Source organism: Giraffa tippelskirchi, chromosome 3 (assembly GCF_054371585.1).
Source record: "Giraffa tippelskirchi isolate mGirTip1 chromosome 3, T2T-mGirTip1v1.2.pri, whole genome shotgun sequence".
Classification (NCBI taxonomy): Eukaryota; Metazoa; Chordata; class Mammalia; order Artiodactyla; family Giraffidae; genus Giraffa; species Giraffa tippelskirchi.
The window spans coordinates 28,207,449-28,226,981 of NC_137277.1; the positions used below are offsets into that span (position 1 = coordinate 28,207,449).

General features: G+C 56.1%; 1 protein-coding gene across 1 annotated transcript; it reads left to right on the plus strand.

The window, feature by feature from the left end:
• The first annotated feature begins 468 nt into the window (after positions 1-468).
• ALKBH5 (alkB homolog 5, RNA demethylase) lies at positions 469-18,411 on the plus strand. The gene is made up of 4 exons (XM_081583547.1): positions 469-1,613; positions 8,952-9,032; positions 15,629-15,784; positions 16,805-18,411. The coding sequence occupies exons 1-4, from the start codon at positions 844-846 to the stop codon at positions 16,980-16,982; spliced, it is 1,185 nt and encodes a 394-aa protein (XP_081439673.1). The 5' UTR covers positions 469-843; the 3' UTR covers positions 16,983-18,411.
• The last annotated feature ends 1,122 nt before the right edge of the window (positions 18,412-19,533 follow it).

Here is a 19,533-nt window from a genome sequence, read left to right on the forward strand (position 1 = left end):
GGCGACCGTCGGATGGACAGGCACGCGCACCAACCGGCTTCCGGAAGCTGCCGTCTAGTCCCGCCCAGCCCGTGGTGGGTGGCCCAATGACAGAATCGGAAGCGCCAAAGGGGCGGTGCCCGGGCAGCCTTGCTTGTGGCGGTTCCCCGGTGATTGCGCGCTGGGGGCTGAGGCGATTTGGGGCGTTCGGGCGATGCTGTGACGCAGCGTGGCGACAGCGTTGGCGGCGTGAGCGCATTCCGGTGGAGGGAGCCCTTCGACCGCGTGGGTGGCGCGGCGAGGAGGCAGGCTGCTGTTTGGGGCGCTCGCGGACCCCTTCAGTGGGTGGGGGAGGGGCGGCGGACGGCGAGCGGCCTTCGTCTGCGCGTGCGCCTACTTCTCCGCTGACCCCGGCCGCACGCACGCGCATGCTCCGTGCGCGCGGAGCCGCGGTGGCCGGCTGTACTGCGCGTGCGTTCGGAGCAGCCCGCTGAGGAGCGGCGCTGGCGGACGTCGGGCGGGCGGCCGTGACGTCGTGAGGAGCGCTTTAAAGTGCGGGCCGGGCCGGGCGTCTGAGGGTCCGGCCGGGAGTCGGGCCGAGCCTCCGCGGCCGCCCTGCGCGGCATGAGGCTCTGCCGGAGCTCTTGCACCCCCGGACGCGGAGGAAGAGGGAGCCCCGTCGCCCCCGCCGCCGCATGACCCGCAGCCCCTGAGGCCGCCCCTCGACGCCCCAGCCGGGCCGCGCGGCCTCGCTAGCGGGCCTGGCGCTAAGGGCCCCTGCGGCCAGGGGCCCGGGCGCGTCCCCGAGAGCCATGCCCGGCCGCCCCGCCCGCAGCGGAGGGCCCTAGAACAGCGGCGCGGGCCATGGCGGCCGCCAGCGGCTACACGGACCTGCGGGAGAAGCTCAAGTCCATGACGTCCCGGGACAACTACAAGGCGGGCAGCCGGGAGGCCGCGGCCGCCGCCGCCGCCGCCGTGGCTGCTGCCGCCGCCGCCGCCGCCGCGGCCGAGCCCTACGCGGCGCCCGGGGCCAAGCGCAAGTACCCGGAGGACTCGGACCCCGAGCGCAGCGACTTCGAGGAGCAGCAGCTGCAGAAAGAGGAGGAGGCACGCAAGGTGAAGAGCGGCATCCGTCAGATGCGCCTGTTCAGCCAGGACGAGTGCGCCAAGATCGAGGCCCGCATCGATGAGGTGGTGTCCCGCGCCGAGAAGGGCCTGTACAACGAGCACACGGTGGACCGGGCCCCGCTGCGCAACAAGTACTTCTTCGGCGAGGGCTACACGTACGGCGCGCAGCTGCAGAAGCGCGGGCCCGGCCAAGAACGCCTCTACCCGCCTGGCGACGTGGACGAGATCCCCGAGTGGGTGCACCAGCTGGTCATCCAGAAGCTGGTGGAGCATCGCGTCATCCCCGAGGGCTTCGTCAACAGCGCCGTCATCAACGACTACCAGCCCGGCGGCTGCATCGTGTCCCACGTGGACCCCATCCACATCTTCGAGCGCCCCATCGTGTCCGTGTCCTTCTTCAGCGACTCCGCGCTCTGCTTCGGCTGCAAGTTCCAGTTCAAGCCTATCCGGGTGTCGGAGCCCGTGCTTTCTCTGCCGGTGCGCAGGGGGAGCGTGACTGTGCTCAGGTAACCGCCTGGGAGGAGGGGGCGGCCACGGGAGCCTGCGCTTTCCGTCTCTGACCCCGGCTTTTGTGTGCGGGGCGGGGGTGGGGGCGGGGAAACGGGGTCTGCGTATAAAACGCGGGCGGTAAGAGCAGCGGAGCTAGAAAACTATCCCCAGGTCACCTTTGTTGAAATCGAGGACTTGACCCGAGAACTAGTCTAAACGCATTTTTCCAGAAGGCTAATTTTAAGAGTCTTTTAACGTTCCTGATTTGAACAAGTCACTTTTCCATTTGGGGTCTCCAGCTCCAAGTGTGTGTGTTTTTAAGAAAATTAGTTGGAATTACTATCTAACAGTCATCCCAAGTCTGCCGTTTCTGGTCTCTCTATCAGAGAACGTGTTCGTGGATTCCTTAACAGAGGAGATCCTCACACAGGAAGGCCCCAGGAGGATTTAACTGATGGCGCTCTCCATTCCCAGAAGGGGGAGTGGCTGCCCTGGAGCTGAACACCTCAGTGGTTGGGCCAGGAGAACAGACTTAAAACGCAGCCCCTCTTGGCTGCAGGAGAGCCCACTGCTGCTTTGTAAGATGTGGTGCCTGTAATCAGGACCAGATGAAACAGTAAAGTTTGTCTTTTTACCTGGTGTTGGGCTGTGTAGTTGTGTCAGCACAACTTGGGCTCTTGGCCTGTTTTCAGTCCAGGATCCTGCTGAGAATTACCTCAGTTCCCCAGTCCTCGGGAGGAGATTGCCTGCTGGAACACCTTTGCTGTTTCTATGAAGCAGAAAATGTATTTGAAAGCTGCCTCTTTCCAGTACTGAAACAAGCACATCTAGCGATATATTTAAGTAATCCCCAAAACCTCTTAGGAGATCTAGATTGCAGCTATTCAGAGCGGCTTGGTTGGCCACCAGATTCTAGTACAGGATCAGGACACACTGGTTTTGTTGTGAGCCGCTTTACCTCTGAAGTTCAGTCAGTGCCATAGGCCATGGTCATGGGTAGAAACAGGGTCGCTGGAGTCCTCTTAACATCATGAGGCAGGTCGTCTGTGTGCATTGAGAGGAGCAGCAGAGGCTGCTTCCCATTCTAGGAATGGCAACAGAGCCAGGTGATGCCAAGGTCTCCCCAGTGACAAAGTTGGGAAAGTTAGTAGCGGCAGAAGCAGTGCTTTGGCTCCATTGTGCATCAAAAGATAGAGGGCCACTTACCTCTCAGGTGCCCACTTGTCACCTGGACCCCGAGCTTCTCAGATCTGTGTGGTGCTTCCAGATTGAAGTCTTAATGGAGCCCTGTAGGATGGGATTTCCAGGGCACTCTCCCAGGTGGCCTGGTGTGTGAGGCAGTTTGGTGTCTGACTTCACTGAAGGGCTCTCTGTCCTAAAAGGGTTTTACTCAAGGGCCATTTGGTCTCTTAATGGGATACTAGTGTTCCACATAATCACAGAAGCTCTGGGTTGTTAGCTCAAGGTCTCACAGTTGTCTGATGTGTAAAGGGTAGGGGCACAAGAGGCAGTTTGTGACTTTGAGAGTCCCCCTTCCTCCCACACACAGACTCCCTGTATTGAACAGAAGTTTCAGGTTCTTAAAGTGCAGGTCTGTTAGTGATCAGCAGCAGGATTGCATCACCAGGAAAATTTTCTTCATCTTTTCCTTAGAAGAGTATACAGTCCTGAGGCTTTCCCAGTCCCTTCCTCCTGGGTTCTGACTTGGCTGAGGAGTCAGCGTGGGAGGCTCAGCCCAGTCCTGAAAAGTGCTGCCCCAGGGCTTTGAACCCAGTTGTCCTCTCATTTGCTTTGGCATCTTGTGGGCGTTCTCCGAGCCGGCTTTTACGCCTGTAAGTGGGGTTGATGCCAACTTCCAAGGCCTGTTAGAACTAAATCTGGTGATTTAGTGTCTCCTAGAGGGCACAGCACCAGGTGGGCCCTTACCCGGGTGCTTTCATACACAGGACGACAAGCGTTCCCCTGCTTCTTGTGGGAGAGCCTTAAACAGGGTTCTTCCCCTCATGGAGCTCTTGGTCCAGGGGAGGCCACAGACGGTTAGTGACAGCCCAGGAAGGTAACTGCAGAAATCCACTCTGGAGGGGGAAAGCTTTCAGGAGGAAGTAAGCGGCAGCTTGAAGAGTGACTTGGAGGTGACTGGAAGTAAGCCAAGCAGAGAAGGTGTGGGCGGAGGGAGCGCTTGGGAAGTGGCTGTAGGTGAGGGGCTATGGCTCAAGACTGACTAGGGGCAGATGGCGTTCATTATAGTTCTCAGAGCCAACCTGGACCTGAGGGTGGGGGCTCTGGTGCAGCTGCCTTGATGAAGCTCTAGGTCAGAGCTTCTCGGTAGCAATGCTGTTGGCATCTGGGCTGGTTCATTCCCTGTTGGTGGAGGCTGTCCTGTGTGGTGTGGAATGTTTATCAGGATCCCTGCCTTCTGTGTCTCCTGCGGGTAGAATGTTCCCCAGTGGAGAGCCACTATTCTTGGGCTCTGGACACCCCCACTAATTTAAGTTCTCCAGCACCTGCTTGCTTAGCTTTCTCAGCTTGCTTGCTGTGCAGGTGGGTGAACACCTGCCTGTTGGTGGTGCCTCTTCAAGTCCTGCCTGGGATCTTCCCCAGGTTGGTGGGAGGGGAGCTTACATGCACTTCCCAGTGTTTATCCCAGCCCAGAGCTGTGAGCTGCCCATAGGAAGGGGCTGGTGAAGACAGTGGTTCTCTACAGATGGGGAGGGTTCTAGTCACTCTCATCTGACTCAGACTTGTGTTGTTCATGGCAGTGGGGGGGTGTACCCGTCCAAGGCAACGTGGCAGGAGTACAGTTTTGTATTTAACAGTTGTCGGCATGGATTTCAGTGTGTGGCAAACAGTGATTCAGCAGTGTTCAAACGTGGGCATTTAGAGCAAGGCCTCACAGACCCTTCTGGAAGTGCTTTTGTAACCTTTCCATGTTGGGCTTCAAAAGGTCCTCTCTTAATGTGGTTCTCTAGGGAAATAAATATCTTTTATCTCTTCTTTATGTATCAGTTCATCCCATATTCCTTCTCCTGTTCTCTGTACAGTAAATGACAGATTAAAACAGATTTCAGTTGGATTAACTGGAATAATTACAAAGCTAATTGCTTACTTGGCGCTATTTTTAATCACTGCTTCTTGGGTTGTGGTTGTGGTGGCCACATGCCCAAAGACCCAGGCCTGTCTAAGGTGGCAGGGTCGCCCAGCCACAAGACATGCTGTGGTGAGCACAGCCTGTGACCTCCAGATAACAGTTGATGTTGGGTGGAGTGGGCACCCTGTCAGTTCTGGGCAGAGGACTGATTTTGTTCAGCTGGTTGAAAGCAAAATTTAGCTTTCTGGCTTAAAATAGTTGGGAATGTAGGGCAGATAGGTCTGGGCCACATCTCTTGTGTGGAGTCTTCTGATTCCATGAGAGGGGGAGGGACCTCAGGAGGAAGTTAGGGCTGTTTATTCTCAGGAGGAGTTCTGGGCCAGGGGTGTTGGCTGGCTTTGGTTCTCCAGGCCTGACTAGAAGGCAGAGGGCAGCAAAGGGAAGGAAGCAGGCGGGCTGGTGACAGTCTCGGTCATGAAGCTCAGCAGAAGCTCTAGAGAGCTGTTTTCAGCTGGGCAGTTGGTGTGTGGCTGTTGCTGGGATCTGATGCTAGCTACTCAGAGGCAGGGGTTCACCTTTGCGGATTTCTCTGGGAGTGGTGGGAACACCTGTATCCTTCACTGAGGTCAGTGAGGTCCCCCAGACAGACTGGACCTTGTCACTGGGAAACACAGATGGGCTTTTCTTCCTATCCCTCCCCACCACGCTCCCACCCAAAGAGCAAAAACCAGTGTAGTGGTGTGACACTGAAACCAAGAGTTTGATTAGAGTTCCAGTGCCACCACTTTAGCTGTTTGCCTTTGGGCAGATTACTTAATCTCTCTGGCCCTTAGTTTGCCTCCGCATTGTAGGGCTATTGACATCCTAGAGCTGTTATGGAAGATTGACTTTCTTTCACACTACTGAAGCTTGAGGTTTTGGTGGAGCTTCTGGAGATGAACTGCTTCTGTGCTCAGCTGTGTTCTATTTATACCTTGATGTGTACAGAATTGGGAATTGGAGTGGGTTGACTGCCTTCGTTCTGGGTTCAGAAAGCCCCAGGACTGCTTCATTGTACTGGCTATGTGTCTTCTAGGGGGTTCAGGTGTGGTTATAACTTACGCCTGAGTTCACAGTTCTGCTCCTGTGCCCAGGAGGCTGGCCTGCTGCCCCTCCCCTCCCCCCACCCCAAGCCTCAGGGAGGTCTTGTAGGCCTCTCACAGGTGAGGCAGGTTCATGAGGGCTGCCAAAGCAGCTAGCCCCCGTTGAAGGGAGGCTATCTTCAGGCAGTCCCTCCATCTCTGGTTCTGTCTGCTCTGGGCAAAACATGTAGTAGACAGGGAATGGCAGCCACCTTGGAACTGTGCCTTAATAATTCCGTGTGCAAGGCTGTCCCCTTGAGGAGAGGCTTGCGGTCCTGCACAGTCCCTTATAAAGACTCTTTCAGACTCCTCCTTTGACTTGCACCTAATACTCTGAGGAAGGACTTACCGCAATCTCTGTCTTCAAAGCAGTGGAAACGAGCTCAACACAGATGTCATTTAGCATCTGCTGCATGCAGAGATGTGGAAAGCCTTTGCAGAGCTTTGTCTTGTAGGGAAGACAATTGCCACAAGGCCGAACAGCAGTAGTCAAGAGACTTGGGTGGGCGGTTTGGGGAAACCCAGCCTAGAGAGTTGAGCAGAGCTTCCCAAGGGAGGAGAGACTCTTGAAGAATCACTCTAAGGTGCAGTGTGGTGGGTGGCAGCCAGGCTCTGGCCCTGTGTGCTGGTGGTGCACTGGTCACTGCTTCGTAGAGAGGGCTGTGAGGGGCCCTGTCCAGGTGCATGCCATCCCGAGGTGCTTCCTCCTCTCCCTTCCCCATGAAAACAAAAGAGCAGGAGGCGCCAACACTTTTCTTCATGCCAAGGGTAGGACTGGACCCAGGGCATATTAAATTTCAAGTTGGCGAGTGGGATTTTCAAACAGTTTCTCCTGTAGCAAATAGGTTCCTTGGCAGTAAGTAACCTTCTGTGGTCTCTGCTGAACCATTTCTGCTGAAATTCAGACTGAAGAGCTTCCATTGATCAGGACTTTGAGCCTTCCACTTCCAGTAGAGCCTGATACTGAGGAGGGGTCAGTAGGTTGTGTCACAGCTGCAAGAAGTTCGGGAAACGTAGTGCTAGTGAGCTGTTGAGGTGGAGTCTGTGCAGTCCCGCCTCTGTCCTAGTTCTGAGGTTGGGCTGGGTGGCAGGAACCTGGCCTGGCTTGCTCTTCTTTCTGAAGCCTTTGGGAGGTGGGGACAGGTAAAATTTGATTAGCATCTGGGCTTGTAGCTTCTGTGTTATGGGATGCAATTCCTTGTTGAAGATGGGAAGTCATGGCCCTTGGGAGCTCCTGTAGCCAAGTCAGACAGGTTAGTAACACTAACCTGTTAGCACAAGGAAGGTTGCCTGCAGCCAGTACTGCAGATCTTGGCCGTAGAGATGTGCCTTGGATTGCTTTTGGGAAAGTCCTGGATGTACATGGGACTGTCTAACAGCCCATACCTGTGCTTCCCCAAAGTGGAGTGACAAGAGAGCATAGGATGAGGTCTAGAGCTCCCAGCTCTGGAAGGGGGCCCAGGAGGCCTCTGCTGCAGGCAGAGCCTGGATCTAGGTGGTCCAGGGTACCTGGCTTGTGTCAGCTGCTTGGTAAATGCGGGGCACCAGGCACCGCATATTGTCTAACTGAATTCTCACAGTTGTCCTGCAGGTGGGCCTTCCACTACTCCTCTCCAGGGTGCCACCAGGAAGACCTAGAACATAATTCTGCTGCACGAGAGGAGGCACTGACCTCTTTTTAAAATTTTATCATGAGTCACCACTAAGGAGTCATAAGTCACAGAATACAACCACACCAGCACCTGAGAACCTACTGCTGTCCCTGCACATTGAGGCACTGAGGGTTCAACCCAGCATGCAATTCGGCTGAGGTGACAGAGCTCAGGTTCTTCCCAGGTCTCTTCAGCTACGCCATCCTGTGTCATTTCTCTCTGGGCCTCCAGATATTAATAGGTGTTATTTGAGAGAACGTTCTTTGGTCAGAGCTCAGTTAAACGAAGTCAGCAGATTCTTTTGCGGTAGTAATTCTCAGATCCTTTAACGTACCAATGCTTTTTTAAACTCATCAGTGTTTTCAGATTGATTTGACTGTGGATATTTGTCTGTAGTTTCTCGTGGGACTGTTATTTACAGAGAAAATTGAAAAACTGGCTGAGGAGCAGCTCAGAGGGGAAATTTCCTAACATAAGGGTCCTTTCCTCCACCTTCCACATGGCTTCAAATCAGATTTTCATATCAGGCGTGGTTCTTTCTTGGACTTCATTTGGTCTTGCATCCAGTTCTTGCCCGAGTTGGGGCAGCCTGGCCATTTTGAGAAGTCCTTCAGAGCCCTGCTGTGTTTCTGACAGCTGAGAAGGAGCTGACTGGTGCTGAAAACAGGATTGGTGGGGGGGCAGGCCAGGGGACCCTGAGCAGGAAGAGGAGGAGGCCTGTGGCTGATTGTCTTTCTGGCTGTGGTGCTCCCTGTGCTCAGTTGGGTAACTCAGGGTGGGGGGGTGCCTTTTGGCCGCCAGGTCCCCAGTGAGGGCATGTGCTCAGGGAGCCGAGTTTGCTTCCAGAGTTCCAAGTTGGAGAGACATTAGCTGTGAAGAGGACAGCCATCTACCCACTCACTGGTCTGAGCAGTTTTAAAAATCATGTAGTTTGCTGAAAATAAATAGATACTTGAGTGTGATGGGAATTCTTAAAACATTCCAAACACAGCTGTCATCAAGATTTTGGATCCCCTAAAAAGAAGGCCATGGAAAGCTTTTTTTCCAAGTAGACAGATTCTTTTTTTGCCATAGTTCTCTCTAGTGACTCAGTGCTGTCAGCGTCTGCTTTGGTCTCCTCTGCCAGCCCAGGGGTGGGGTGGGGGGAGGGGCTGCAGTTCTCCCCATGGTCTGGCCTGAGTCACTCTGCCTGCCTCCAAAGCCACTCAGGGTGTGCCCTCTTGGGGGCCCTTTGAAAGGGCTTCTTGCTTGTGCAAGGAGATTTCCTTCTGGGCTTCTGCTTCAAGACCCACCTTTACCTCATCCCAGGTTTTCCCTTAGTGATTTCTGGGCAGAAATATCATGAGACTTAACACATTATTTCCTTCCGTGTAGATCCTTGGACCTCTTAAGTAAGGGGGTGGAGGGTGGCCATAAGACCAGGACCTTATTTCTGTCCCCTCACCCCTGGGATCTTTGGTTGTCCATCCATACTCACGTGCTGTTTCTTTTCAGTGGATATGCTGCTGATGAAATCACCCACTGCATCCGGCCTCAGGACATCAAGGAGCGCAGAGCGGTCATCATCCTCAGGAAGTGAGTTCCCTGGTGTCTGGCTCCCTCTGTCAGTAGCCCTCAGAGTGAGGGCTGAACAAAAGCACACACTCCCAGGGTTTGTGACCTGGGTCTTGAGACAGGGTTTGGGGAGTATTCCTCCAGACCCTGCCTTCCCCCATCTCTTCCTTTCCCTTCCTCCCCGGTTCCGATCTGTTGCATGTGCGTCTCACTGAATATTTTTAGGTGTGCCTCAGCAGCTTGCTGTAAAGTTGCCTGGGTTTTCACTTCTGTGAGGAGCAGGGAGTGAGGAGAGGGAACAAAGGTAAGTGGCTGGCCACATGTTCAGCAGGCGCGTGCCTTATGGCTCTCCCTCCTCTTTGGCTGGGGGTCAGGGAAGCAATGACCAACATGACCAATCCTGGCATCTCTAGTACTTATGTGTGTGTGTGTGTGCTCAAGTGGTGCTTGGACTGAGCCGTGCAGACACTGGGTCAAGACAATCCTCCCTGGATGGAGGCTGGCGTCTTGAGAGGCTGGCTGATTGCTCAGGTTGTGTGGAAATAAATGAGCAGGGCGGGGCCAGTGCCTAGACCCAGACTGGAACAGAATGTCCTATAACTTGCCTTATTTTTTTTAAATTTACCTTATTTTTTAGAACAGATTTAGATTTACAGAGCCATGCAGACAGCAGAGCGCACTCTGTCCCCTCCTCGTAACGTCTCACGTCAGTGTGGCACGTTCATCACAGTCAGGAAACCAGTAATGACCTGGACGATTAACTCAAGTCTGTCCTTTATTCACATGTCCCGGTTCCTCCTCACATCCTCTTCTGTCCCAGAAGGACATTTGGTGGTCATGTCACTTCTGTGTCACGCCTGCTGTGATACCTTTTCAGACTTGTCTTACTTGTAATAACACTGACCAGCCAGGTATATGGCAGAAGGCCCTCAGCTGGGGAGTATGCAGTGTTGCCTCATGGTCACACTGGTTGTGGGTTTGGCAAGGAGGCCGCAGAGGGGCAGCGCCCTTCTCGTCACATCATGTCTGGGGCACAGGGCCTTCCATTGTCCACGCTGACCTCAAGCGCCTGGCTAAGGTGGTGTCGTCGGGTTTCTGCCTCTACAGTCACTGCTGCCCCCGTCCACGCTGTCCTCTCAGCAAGGACGTCCCTATAGGTGACTCACACGTGAGGGGTGGGGGGTGAGTGCCACCTCCTTGAAGGCCACTTGGGATCTTCTGCAGGAGATTGTTCTGTCCCCCTTGTTCTTCGTTCTCTCATTTCCTGATGGCAGCATGGACACGTGGTACCTATTCTATGCTCACCTTGTTTCTGCTTTGGTCACTGGGAGCTCTTTCTTTTTTAAAGTATGTCCTCACTTTCTGGCCTACCGTCTTTCTGACCTCAGTTTATAACTTCACCATCTTGGCCCTTTGGGTCCAGAACTCCAGAGTATTGTGATGGTGACGTCTTTTTGGCATGGCCCTGCCACTTTGCCAAATCAGAACGTTGAGTCTATCATCTGTAGAATGGAGCTGTGGACAGTCCCGTGGTGCAGGCAGAGCATTGAGCACCAAGGGGAGCACCAGACAGCGGTCAGCTTGGCAGCCTCTCTCCTCTGGCCTAAGGATATTCCCAGAATCCATCGGAAGAAGGTTTTTCATCTGTCTTTATGCTTGCGCTTCCTGTGGTTCCCAGCATATTCCAGAATCCATGACCTGAAAGTGAGGCAGCTGAGTGTCTCTCCTCTCTGGCCTTCCTCCCCAGTGATTTCTTGTCAGATGTGCCTGGCACCTCCAAGAGCAGCCGGAGATAGGTTTGGCCTGGGATCCGGGGGTGGGGGGAAGTGGAACCAACACGATGCCTCCCATTGTCCCTCCCAGCTCCTCATGATAAGCCTGTCCAGGGAGATAGATCTTCACTGGAGGTGCATGTGAAAGTGGCCAGAGTCTGAGTCATCCTTCCTCGCGTGGTGGCTCCCGTACCTAGCTGCCTGAGCTGTGTGCTCCTTGGTGGACTAGGAGTCTGCACTCTTTGGCTAACTGAGTCCTTGCCAGTGTTCTGACCTTGGAGAATGGCTGTTGTGGGTAACTGGGGCTCTTTGACCTTCTAACCTGAGTGGGCCCAGGAGCCAGCCAGGGACTTGGCTGGAGGACAGAAGCACAGACTTTGGAAAAGGGGCCAAAGTGGGTGGGTGGATGTGCAGGGCTGCTGAGGTGTGCAGTGCCCAGCTGTAAGCAGCCAATCTGGGGAGCAGAGAAGAGGCAGGGCCGCACTGTCACCTGCTGAGTGAGAGTCAGGTCCTCTCTCGGTATCTTCCCTGTTGTCTGCTCCTCGCTGCCATTAAAGGACCCGCAGCTCCAAGGATGGCCTGTGAGCTGATGTCCCAGGCTCTTGGAGCAGCGGCCTCTGTTGGGAATACTTTCCCTTCGAACACGTTCACCTTCTGATCCACAGCCACCCCACTAGCCACTCAGATGACCCACATCTACACACTGAAAGTTGGTTAATCTAGCTGTCCTTCAAAGGTCAGCCATTTTGACACTGGGAAAGCAAAGGAGGCTGTGAGAGCCATGTTCATCTGGGCCCTGGCACTGAGGTGGTCCAGAGGAGGACAGTTCTGGCCAGTGAGGAGCAGTACCAGGTGGAAAAGGACAAGCTGGTGACCTGATGGAGAGGGGAGCATCCTGGCTTAGGCACTACCAGGGGTCACAGATGTGGCCTTGGTGGGTGTCCTTGAGTGAGGCCCCTCGAGTGGGCTCTGGGCACTGAGCCACACCCTGTTCCCTGTAGATAGGTGGGGGAGCCAGCCCTGCCTTCTCTTGGGTTTGGATAAAGATCACACAGGCTGCTGAGAGTGGGCCTGAGGGCGCTGTCACCACTTCAGGCTGGTCAGCACTGGAGTAGTCTTTCTAAAGGCCTCATGGAGGAGATGGGCAGGCGGTGGCCAGGTGCTTTCTGGTTCAGCAAAACACGGCTCCTTTGCAGGTGGGTGATGCTGAGTCTTCACATAGGACATGGTGTCATAGTTTCTTGCCTGGAGGCTGGGAGTGACCTTAGGAGAGCCTCCCTGAGTGCGTTCCTCAGGCTGCAGCTTAGTGTTGTAATGTGTTGGGGTCACAACCAGTAAATGGCTGTGTGCGGCCTTGGACTCTGGTTTCCTGGTGCTGGCTCTTGTGGCCGGCAGTGGGTTTGCACAGTGGAGCACCCTGAGCCCCACCCTGGGGTGGGTGCTGTGAGTTGAGAGCTTGGAGGCTCACATACAGAAGGACTTTCTTGCCTCTGCTGTATCAGTAGAGAACTGGCAGCTGAGGGTATTTTAAGTGGCAAGGGGGCTACTCTTTGGGATGTGGGGTGAGGTTGCGGCTGCAGGTTGGTCAGCCCTTCAGGGCCTCCAGCCTCCTGGCACGTTGCTGTTTCCTAGCCTGCCCAGTGCAGCTTTCCCAGCTGATGGGCTGGGTCGTGGTGAGGCTGCTGTGCTCAAGTCAGGTGCAGTGGGAGGAGGGAGAGCCCAGGTGCGGGGAGGCCTGCGTCTTGAGCGAGGGGGCCAGGAAGCCCTTACCAGGGCTTCAACTGGGGGATCCTTGCGCGCCCATCATCTGGGCCTGTGGTGTGGCTGGGCTCTGTGGAGCACTGCCTCCTAGGGCTCTGGCTTAGGCTCGTGTGGTATGGCGTGGTGGTAGCCAGGCTGCACGACTGGAGGAAGCTGCCCTCAGGGCCTGGATGTTCTGTAGGCCTGGGTCTGGGGGGCAGTCTGCTGGAAGCCCAGGACCATGTATGTGCTTGGGCTGCCTCTCTCTTTGGGGAACTGCTCAGGTATCCTTCTGGCCCCCTGACCACAGCAAGCTGGTGCACCTGTCTGAGGACCGCTGGTGGTCCTGCTAGGGGAGGGACAGGGCGTGGACTAAGTCTGATGCTTAGAGTGGCCAAGGCACTCGAAGATGAGGCGCACTCAGACGCGCCTGCCTCGCCACGCCAGTCTCCTTGCCCCCTTGGAAAGGCCAGGCTTTGTGGCACAGGGGCGCTTGGTGGGGGTGGGGCCAGAAGTCACAGATGGTTGGCAGTGGGCCCTGAAGAGCAGACTGCTTCCCTGTTTCTGAGAAGCGGTGGTCCGCCTCCAGGAACCGCTCTCAGCTCTGCTGCAGTGAGGAGAGCCCACCTGGGCCTCAGGGGCACCCGTAGCAGCTGTGGACTGAGTCCACTAACTGGGTCTCTGATTTTCGTTCTTCCCCAATCTGAGGGCAGTGCCTGGGACAGTCAGCCCTCTCCCTTCCTCTCAGGTCATGTGTTAACATGTTCCATTAATGTTTGACCATACTCTGTTGGTTCTGGCTTCCCCCGTACCTACACCCAATCTATGCTTTATCCTGGGAACTCTCCTGACATACCTGGGGTGCCTTGCTGTGACCCCTGGACGTTGACTCAGCTCTATAAGGAGGGTCTTTGTTTCTGCTACCACTGGAGGAGGCCCAGACCTCACTGCTAGAACTGGGCTTTCTGTCTCCAAGCTTATGGCTCTGTCCACTGAACCCTGGCCTGTGCCCTGGCGTTGGCTGCCCTTTAAGGGAGTGGGCTCTGAATGTGCACTGCTGGTGGGTTCTGGACTGGGGGTTTGGCTCTAGCCTGGCTTCCTGCAGCTTGGTGGCTGTTTTGGAAGTAGAACTCCTACATCGGTTGTGAGATGTACTTGTCATAGCCCCTAGGGAGTGTCAGGAGCCCTTCAGGGCCCCGAGCTCATAGATCCCCAGAGTGGGTGGGGAGACTGGCTCCTGGTAGAGCCACCTCTGATTGCCCCCTCCCTGTGGGCTGATGTGATGGTGGTGGAGTGTGAGTGTGGGAAGCTGCCCTTTCCTCTTCTCCTTCTCTCAGGCAGCTAGAGAGAAAGAGAGCTGGCCCGTGGCCCTGATTGGTATCCACTCACTGTGGGCCCACAGTGAGGGCCCCCCACTGTTCCGGCTGGCCGCGATAGTCACAGCAGCTCAGGAAGGGTGGGGCCCACAGGCTCAGTGAGTGCCAGCCCTGCCTGCGTGGCGGGGTGTGCCTTCTAGCTCCAGAGGTGTGGGCTAGACTCTTCTCTGGCTGTCCGCACTCACCTGATGAAACTACCCGGTGGTCCTAGGCCCTCAATCCTGCCCACACAGCTTTCCTGCCAGGGTGTGTGCCCCCAGCAACAGGGCTGCAGTGTGGGGGCGCATATCTTAGTGTTAGCAGTGATTCTGGTTCCCACCCTCGGGTTGGGGGTGCCCAGCACCACTTCTTCCCAGTGCCCCTGGACTTGAAGGAGGCAGCTTGTCTTGGGTCTCTGGACCATGGGAACTGAGAGAAGCCTTTGCTCAGAAGGGTAGGGATGTGACTAGCTTGACTCTGAGGGCAGCCTCAGGGCTGTATCTTCCTCTTGCTACCAGGTCCTGTCGCCGGGGTCCCCAGAGGGGAGGCTGAGACTGGTGGGCCAGTCAGTGCAGCCAGGCCCCTCTGGCTTCTCCATCTAAGAGGCCAAAGCAAAGGGACAGGGACACTGGTCCTGCCTGCCTTTCCACCAGTTTGGGTCTGATGACATCAGAATACTTGTTCCCTGCTGCAAAGGCGTCCCCTGCTGACCTCCAGAGAGTTACCCCAGCCCAGGTTTGGAGCCCTGTGGCTCCTGCTTGCCAGGCCTGGAATCTCACCTAGACTAGCGAGCTCTCAGGACTTCAGGACACATGACCTCCCTCCTCACTGACCCAGTTTTCTTATCTATTGTGAGGACTGGATGCAGTTGTTCCCAAGAACCCAAGGCACCTTTCGCATTCCCCTCTGCTCTCTTCCCTCTGTTCTCGGGAGGCGGTCCTTTGAGCCACAGCACCTTCTTCAGGACCCAGTTGTCCTTTGTGCCCAGCAGCCCATGGCAAAGGTGCCTTCAGGGCCTCCTGCCATCTGCGCCCCCAGCTTCTCTTGCTTGCTGACTTGCTGGCAGTCTCTGAACATGCAAAAGACCTCGGGCTTCTTGGAGGCTTCCCACATCAGCTTCCTCCTGGCCTGACATCATAAAGGACTCGGATCGCTGCCCCCCACCCACTTTCTCCATCCTTTCTTCCTGTGTCCTTGACTAGGCACTGTGTTCCAGTGCTGTGGTGAGGGGGGGCTGCTTTGCCTTCATAAGCCCTCTGGCCTTGGCTTGGTCAGTGTCCAGGAACCAGCAAAGGCTACCAGGTGGCTGTGGTGGGACCAGAGCCAAGCGTGAATGTGGAGCTGGGCCTGGGCCTCCTTGGGCTCTGCCTCTGTTCCCCTCTAGCTCTTCCACACGCTGGACATGGGGACCTTCCTGTCGGGTCTCCAGGCAGGGGTGGGCATGCCTGGGAGTGTGGGGCCCACCAGTGGGGCCCTCAGTCCTCTGGCAGGTACAGCACACATCCCTGGAGGGTCTCTAGGCCTCGAGGGGAAGGTGGGGCTGCCCTGTCCAGCTGAGAGAGCCCTGGGGTCCTTCCCCTGGGGCAGCAGGGTCTTTGCACGTCAGCCGGACCGGTCCCTAGTTGACCCATGAGGAGACCGGAGCACAGAACAGAGAGTGTTGGCCTCACCTAGCCTGGCCAGGTTGGTCTGATGGGGCCATGCCCTCCCCAGAGGCCTGTGGGTGACCCCACGTGCGTTTCCTTTGCAGGACGAGATTAGATGCGCCCCGATTGGAAACCAAGTCCCTGAGCAGCTCCGTGCTGCCACCCAGCTATGCCTCAGATCGTCTGTCGGGAAACAACAGGGACCCCGCTCTGAAACCCAAGCGGTCCCACCGCAAGGCAGACCCTGATGCTGCCCACAGGTACTCAGCTGTGGTCCCGCAATGCAGGCCAGCAGAGCGGTGCCACCGCCTGACTGCAGAGTGAGATGGGTGGGCGGTCTGGGGTAGGTGGTTTGGAGCCTGCCATCGCCCACTTTTTCAGAGCCTTCTGTCTGCTTTGCTGCAGTTGGTGGCATTCCCAGCTAAGCCCTGACTACCTTCCTGTGGGGATGCTGCAGGCCTCCCCATGCTCAGGATATGCTGAGGTGCTCCTGTGGGTTCTGTGGGAGTTCGAGGGGAAGTGAGGGACTTGGAAGTTTGCAGAGCAGGGTTTCCTCCCAGTAGGGTTCTGAGGAAGCTATTTAAGCCGAGACTAGAGGGTAGGATCGGAGAAGGCAATGGCACCCCACTCCAGTACTCTTGCCTGGAAAATCCCATGGGTGGAAGCCTGGTAGGCTGCAGACCCATGGGGTCGCTAGGAGTCGGACACGACTGAGCGACTTCACTTTCACTTTTCCCTTTCATGCACTGGAGAAGGAAATAGCAACCCACTCCAGTATTCTTGCCTGGAGAATCCCAGGGACGGCGGAGCCTGGTGGGCTGCCGTCTATGGGGTCGCACAGAGTCAGACACGACTGAAGCGACTTAGCAGCAGCAGAGGGTGGGATGGTATGTGGGAAGGGCATTATGGTCAGAAGGTGCCATGTAGACTGAAATCCCAAGACAGGAAGAGCTTGGTAGTTCCTCGGGTAGTGGGGCTGGTGAGCAGAGAGGGAGAGTGGGCGTCGAGGACTGAGAAGCCAGGGATGCAGCAGGACCGGGCAGGGTCCCAAGGCTGTGATAGGAAGGCCACCTTGTGTCCGGCAGCCTTGGCAGTGTCCTGGGGTACAGACCCAGAGCCCAGCAGACCCCACAGGGTGATGGGGAATGTCTCAGAAACTGGGTTTGGGGGCATTGGCACCTCGTGGGGCCAGGGCGCGGGGCGGTGCTTCTGCAGTGCCGCCCCCACAGAGAACCGGCAGTGGGGTGGCTGGGTAACGCCTCCCCCCCACTTCCCCACAGGCCTCGGATTCTGGAGATGGACAAGGAGGAGAATCGGCGGTCTGTGCTGCTGCCCGCACACCGGCGGGGGGGTCGCTTCAGCTCCGAGAACTACCGGCGCAAGTCCTACGAGCCTGGGGAGGACTGCTCGGAGGCAGCGGGCAGCCCCGCCCGCAAGGTGAAGATGCGGCGGCACTAAGGCCAGCGCCTCCGGACTCGCGTGATCCTCACTAGCTGCCCCTCCTTTTGTTCTGTTTTGAGGGTTCCCCCCCTTTTTTTTCTATTTTTTTCCCCTTGGTTTGTTGCCTGTTAAGGCTGAAGAACGGGATTGGCCAGGACCTGGTTCTCTTGTTCTGGGTTTACTCCTGGATGGAAAGGCTGTTGGCATCTCTAGGCACAGAAGCGCACACTGGAGGGGCCAGTAGAGGCGTGGAGGGCTGTGTCAGGCTGGGTTATTTAAAAGCAGCGAAATGTTTTGGTTAAGAAAATTCTTGTTTTGCTTTAAATGTAAATCTTCTCAGTGTTGTAAATGAAGTTCAGTCTCCTCCCTCTCCTCCCACCTATGTCTGCACTGGGGTGAGGTCCTGCTGGCTTTGCAGGGGGCCTGCTGCCCTCCCACCACTCACCTGCTCTCCAGGCCCAGCAGCTCACGTGGATACCCCTCCTGCAGCTGTTGGGGGGATGATGAGCAGAAGCCTGGATGGTGTCAGCCCCTGCTGCCCTAGAGCTGTTACTGGCTGAGACCTTGGGCTTCCTGCACGCCCTCTGGCCTGCTCTGCCCACGGGTCCCTGGCTGCCAAGGAACCGGCTGCAGTGGTCCTGACCTCTTACTGGGAGCCCGCCTCTTTGCTGGTCGCTCCTTTCAAGCATATGCGTGCGATTGTGCGGAATAGTTATAGACTTGCCATGTTGGGCAGTTTTAGAAGTTGTTTCTAGCTGGAGGGACTGGTGTCCTTCCAGGTCTAGTGTTTGGGGTATGGAAAATTGTTGTGGTGTGTGGTAGGGTTTTGTTTTCTTTTGTTCTGAGTTCTCATTTTTTTCCTTTGGCCTCCTAGCTTTTTCCTTTTCTTTTCTCGTCCATTGACCAGCGTGGGCCTTGTCATCCCCGTAGGAAGGGCCCTCCTGCAGCATGTGTCCAGGGCCAGAGATTGGGCCTGCAGATGGGGCAGGAGCCTCCTCCACCTCGGCATCAGACCTGGGGAAGGGGCTTTTAAAAAATAATAACAAAAGGGGAAAAAAGTGAAGTTTTTGGCAGTTTCCACCCACTCATCCTTGAGGGCTGCAAGGTTTTGCTGATCGTGGTTCCTTAGGAATGTCTCCTTGCCAGCAGGCCTAAGACCCAGGCCCACTGAGAGCGGAGCCCCTCCCAATCCCCAGGCTGCCCCATCCAGGGGCTGGTCCAAGAGGAGGCTGCAGAGAGCTGGGCAGCCACCATCAAGAAGCCCCTTTTGGGGCCAGAACTCCTTTGCCAGTGTGGATTCCTCAAGTTGGGACTTCGTAACTAAAGCAGTTGCAGTTTTATTTTTTTTTACAGCTTTTTTCCCAAAAATGATTTGTAGTTGTGTGTGCAGCACTTTGCCCTGATATGTGTGCTCTACAATAAAAACCAAATCTAATATATTTTGAAACAGTTGTCTGATGCTGTTGTAAGAGAGGATTTGCCTTTCTTCCTTAATTCCTTTGTTTTGCCCTGGAGAGGGTGGGGGGGGGCAGGGTCCATTGCCCACCAGGGCTCTAGAGGAGGTGAACAGTTGCTGACCCAGGGCTGAGGACTGGCTCGCCCACTGCCTTTCTCGAACTGCAGTGAGGATGGACTTTGTAACCGATGTGTCCAGATGCCTGGTGTGGGCACCATGGACCCATAGGAGCCAGGGTCCTGCTCTGCCGAGTTGCAGATGCCTGTCTTTTGGAGTGATCAGAGAGGCTGCGGGCCAGTGGAGGAGGAGTAGCATGAGCAAAGGCAGAGAGAGCCTGGCCTTTGTAGCAAATGCGCTAGTAGTTTTGTTCATTGAACAAACTGTCGAGTTGCTGCTGTGTGCTGGCCAAGCCCTCACTGTGACCCCGTGGTGAGCACAGCCCTTCGAGCCCCTGCTTTCAGGATGAGCGTGTAGAGCTGAGGATGCAGATGCTGGGGCCCAGGCATCTAGTACCTCCAGATCCTGGACCTCGTTTCCAGGTTCTGGTCAGGCTTTGGTCTAGTCTCCCTCACTCACTCCCAGTGCCCAGAGTCACTCTGCTTGGCTGAATTCTTGCTGTGAAAACCTGGCAAGCCACTTAGTTCCTCATTTAACAGGGAGAGGAGAGTCTATAGGGAGCAAGTGAGTGACCAGGGCTCAGGCTTGCAGATTGGTGACAGGATGTGAAGTGAAGGTGGGGTGAGCAGAGATTCCCTGTGGTCTGTGGCCCATTGAGCTTGCAGGAGTAGCCACTGGGCTGGGCAGATGGGCCCTGGCCGCCCCTGAGAGGAGCTCAGGAGCTGAGAGGAAGGTCATCCAGACCACATGGCAGGGGCGGCTCCCCGACTTGGCCGGGGCCTGACTCTGGGGTCAGAGGATGGGCGCTTGTGTGGAGGACTGCGAGGGACTCCCCACTGCCACTGTGACAAAGCCAGACCTGGGTCCTTCCCAGTCCCTGAGAAGTGAGGCCCTTTGCCTTTCAGGACTGAGGGATGAGGCCGGAGGACGGGGCATCTAGCCCTTGGAGGTCCTGCTGTGTCTCTGGCTCTGGTTTCTGTCCCTGTACAGTGGTTC

Excerpts from the sequence above, each read along its gene's own strand:
- ALKBH5 (XM_081583547.1), top strand. The coding sequence starts at position 844 with ATGGCGGCCGCCAGCGGCTACACGGACCTGCGGGAGAAGCTCAAGTCC. Across the intron at positions 1,614-8,951 it reads GGGAGCGTGACTGTGCTCAG|TGGATATGCTGCTGATGAAA; the intron begins GTAACCGCCTGG and ends GTTTCTTTTCAG. Across the intron at positions 15,785-16,804 it reads GACCCTGATGCTGCCCACAG|GCCTCGGATTCTGGAGATGG; the intron begins GTACTCAGCTGT and ends ACTTCCCCACAG.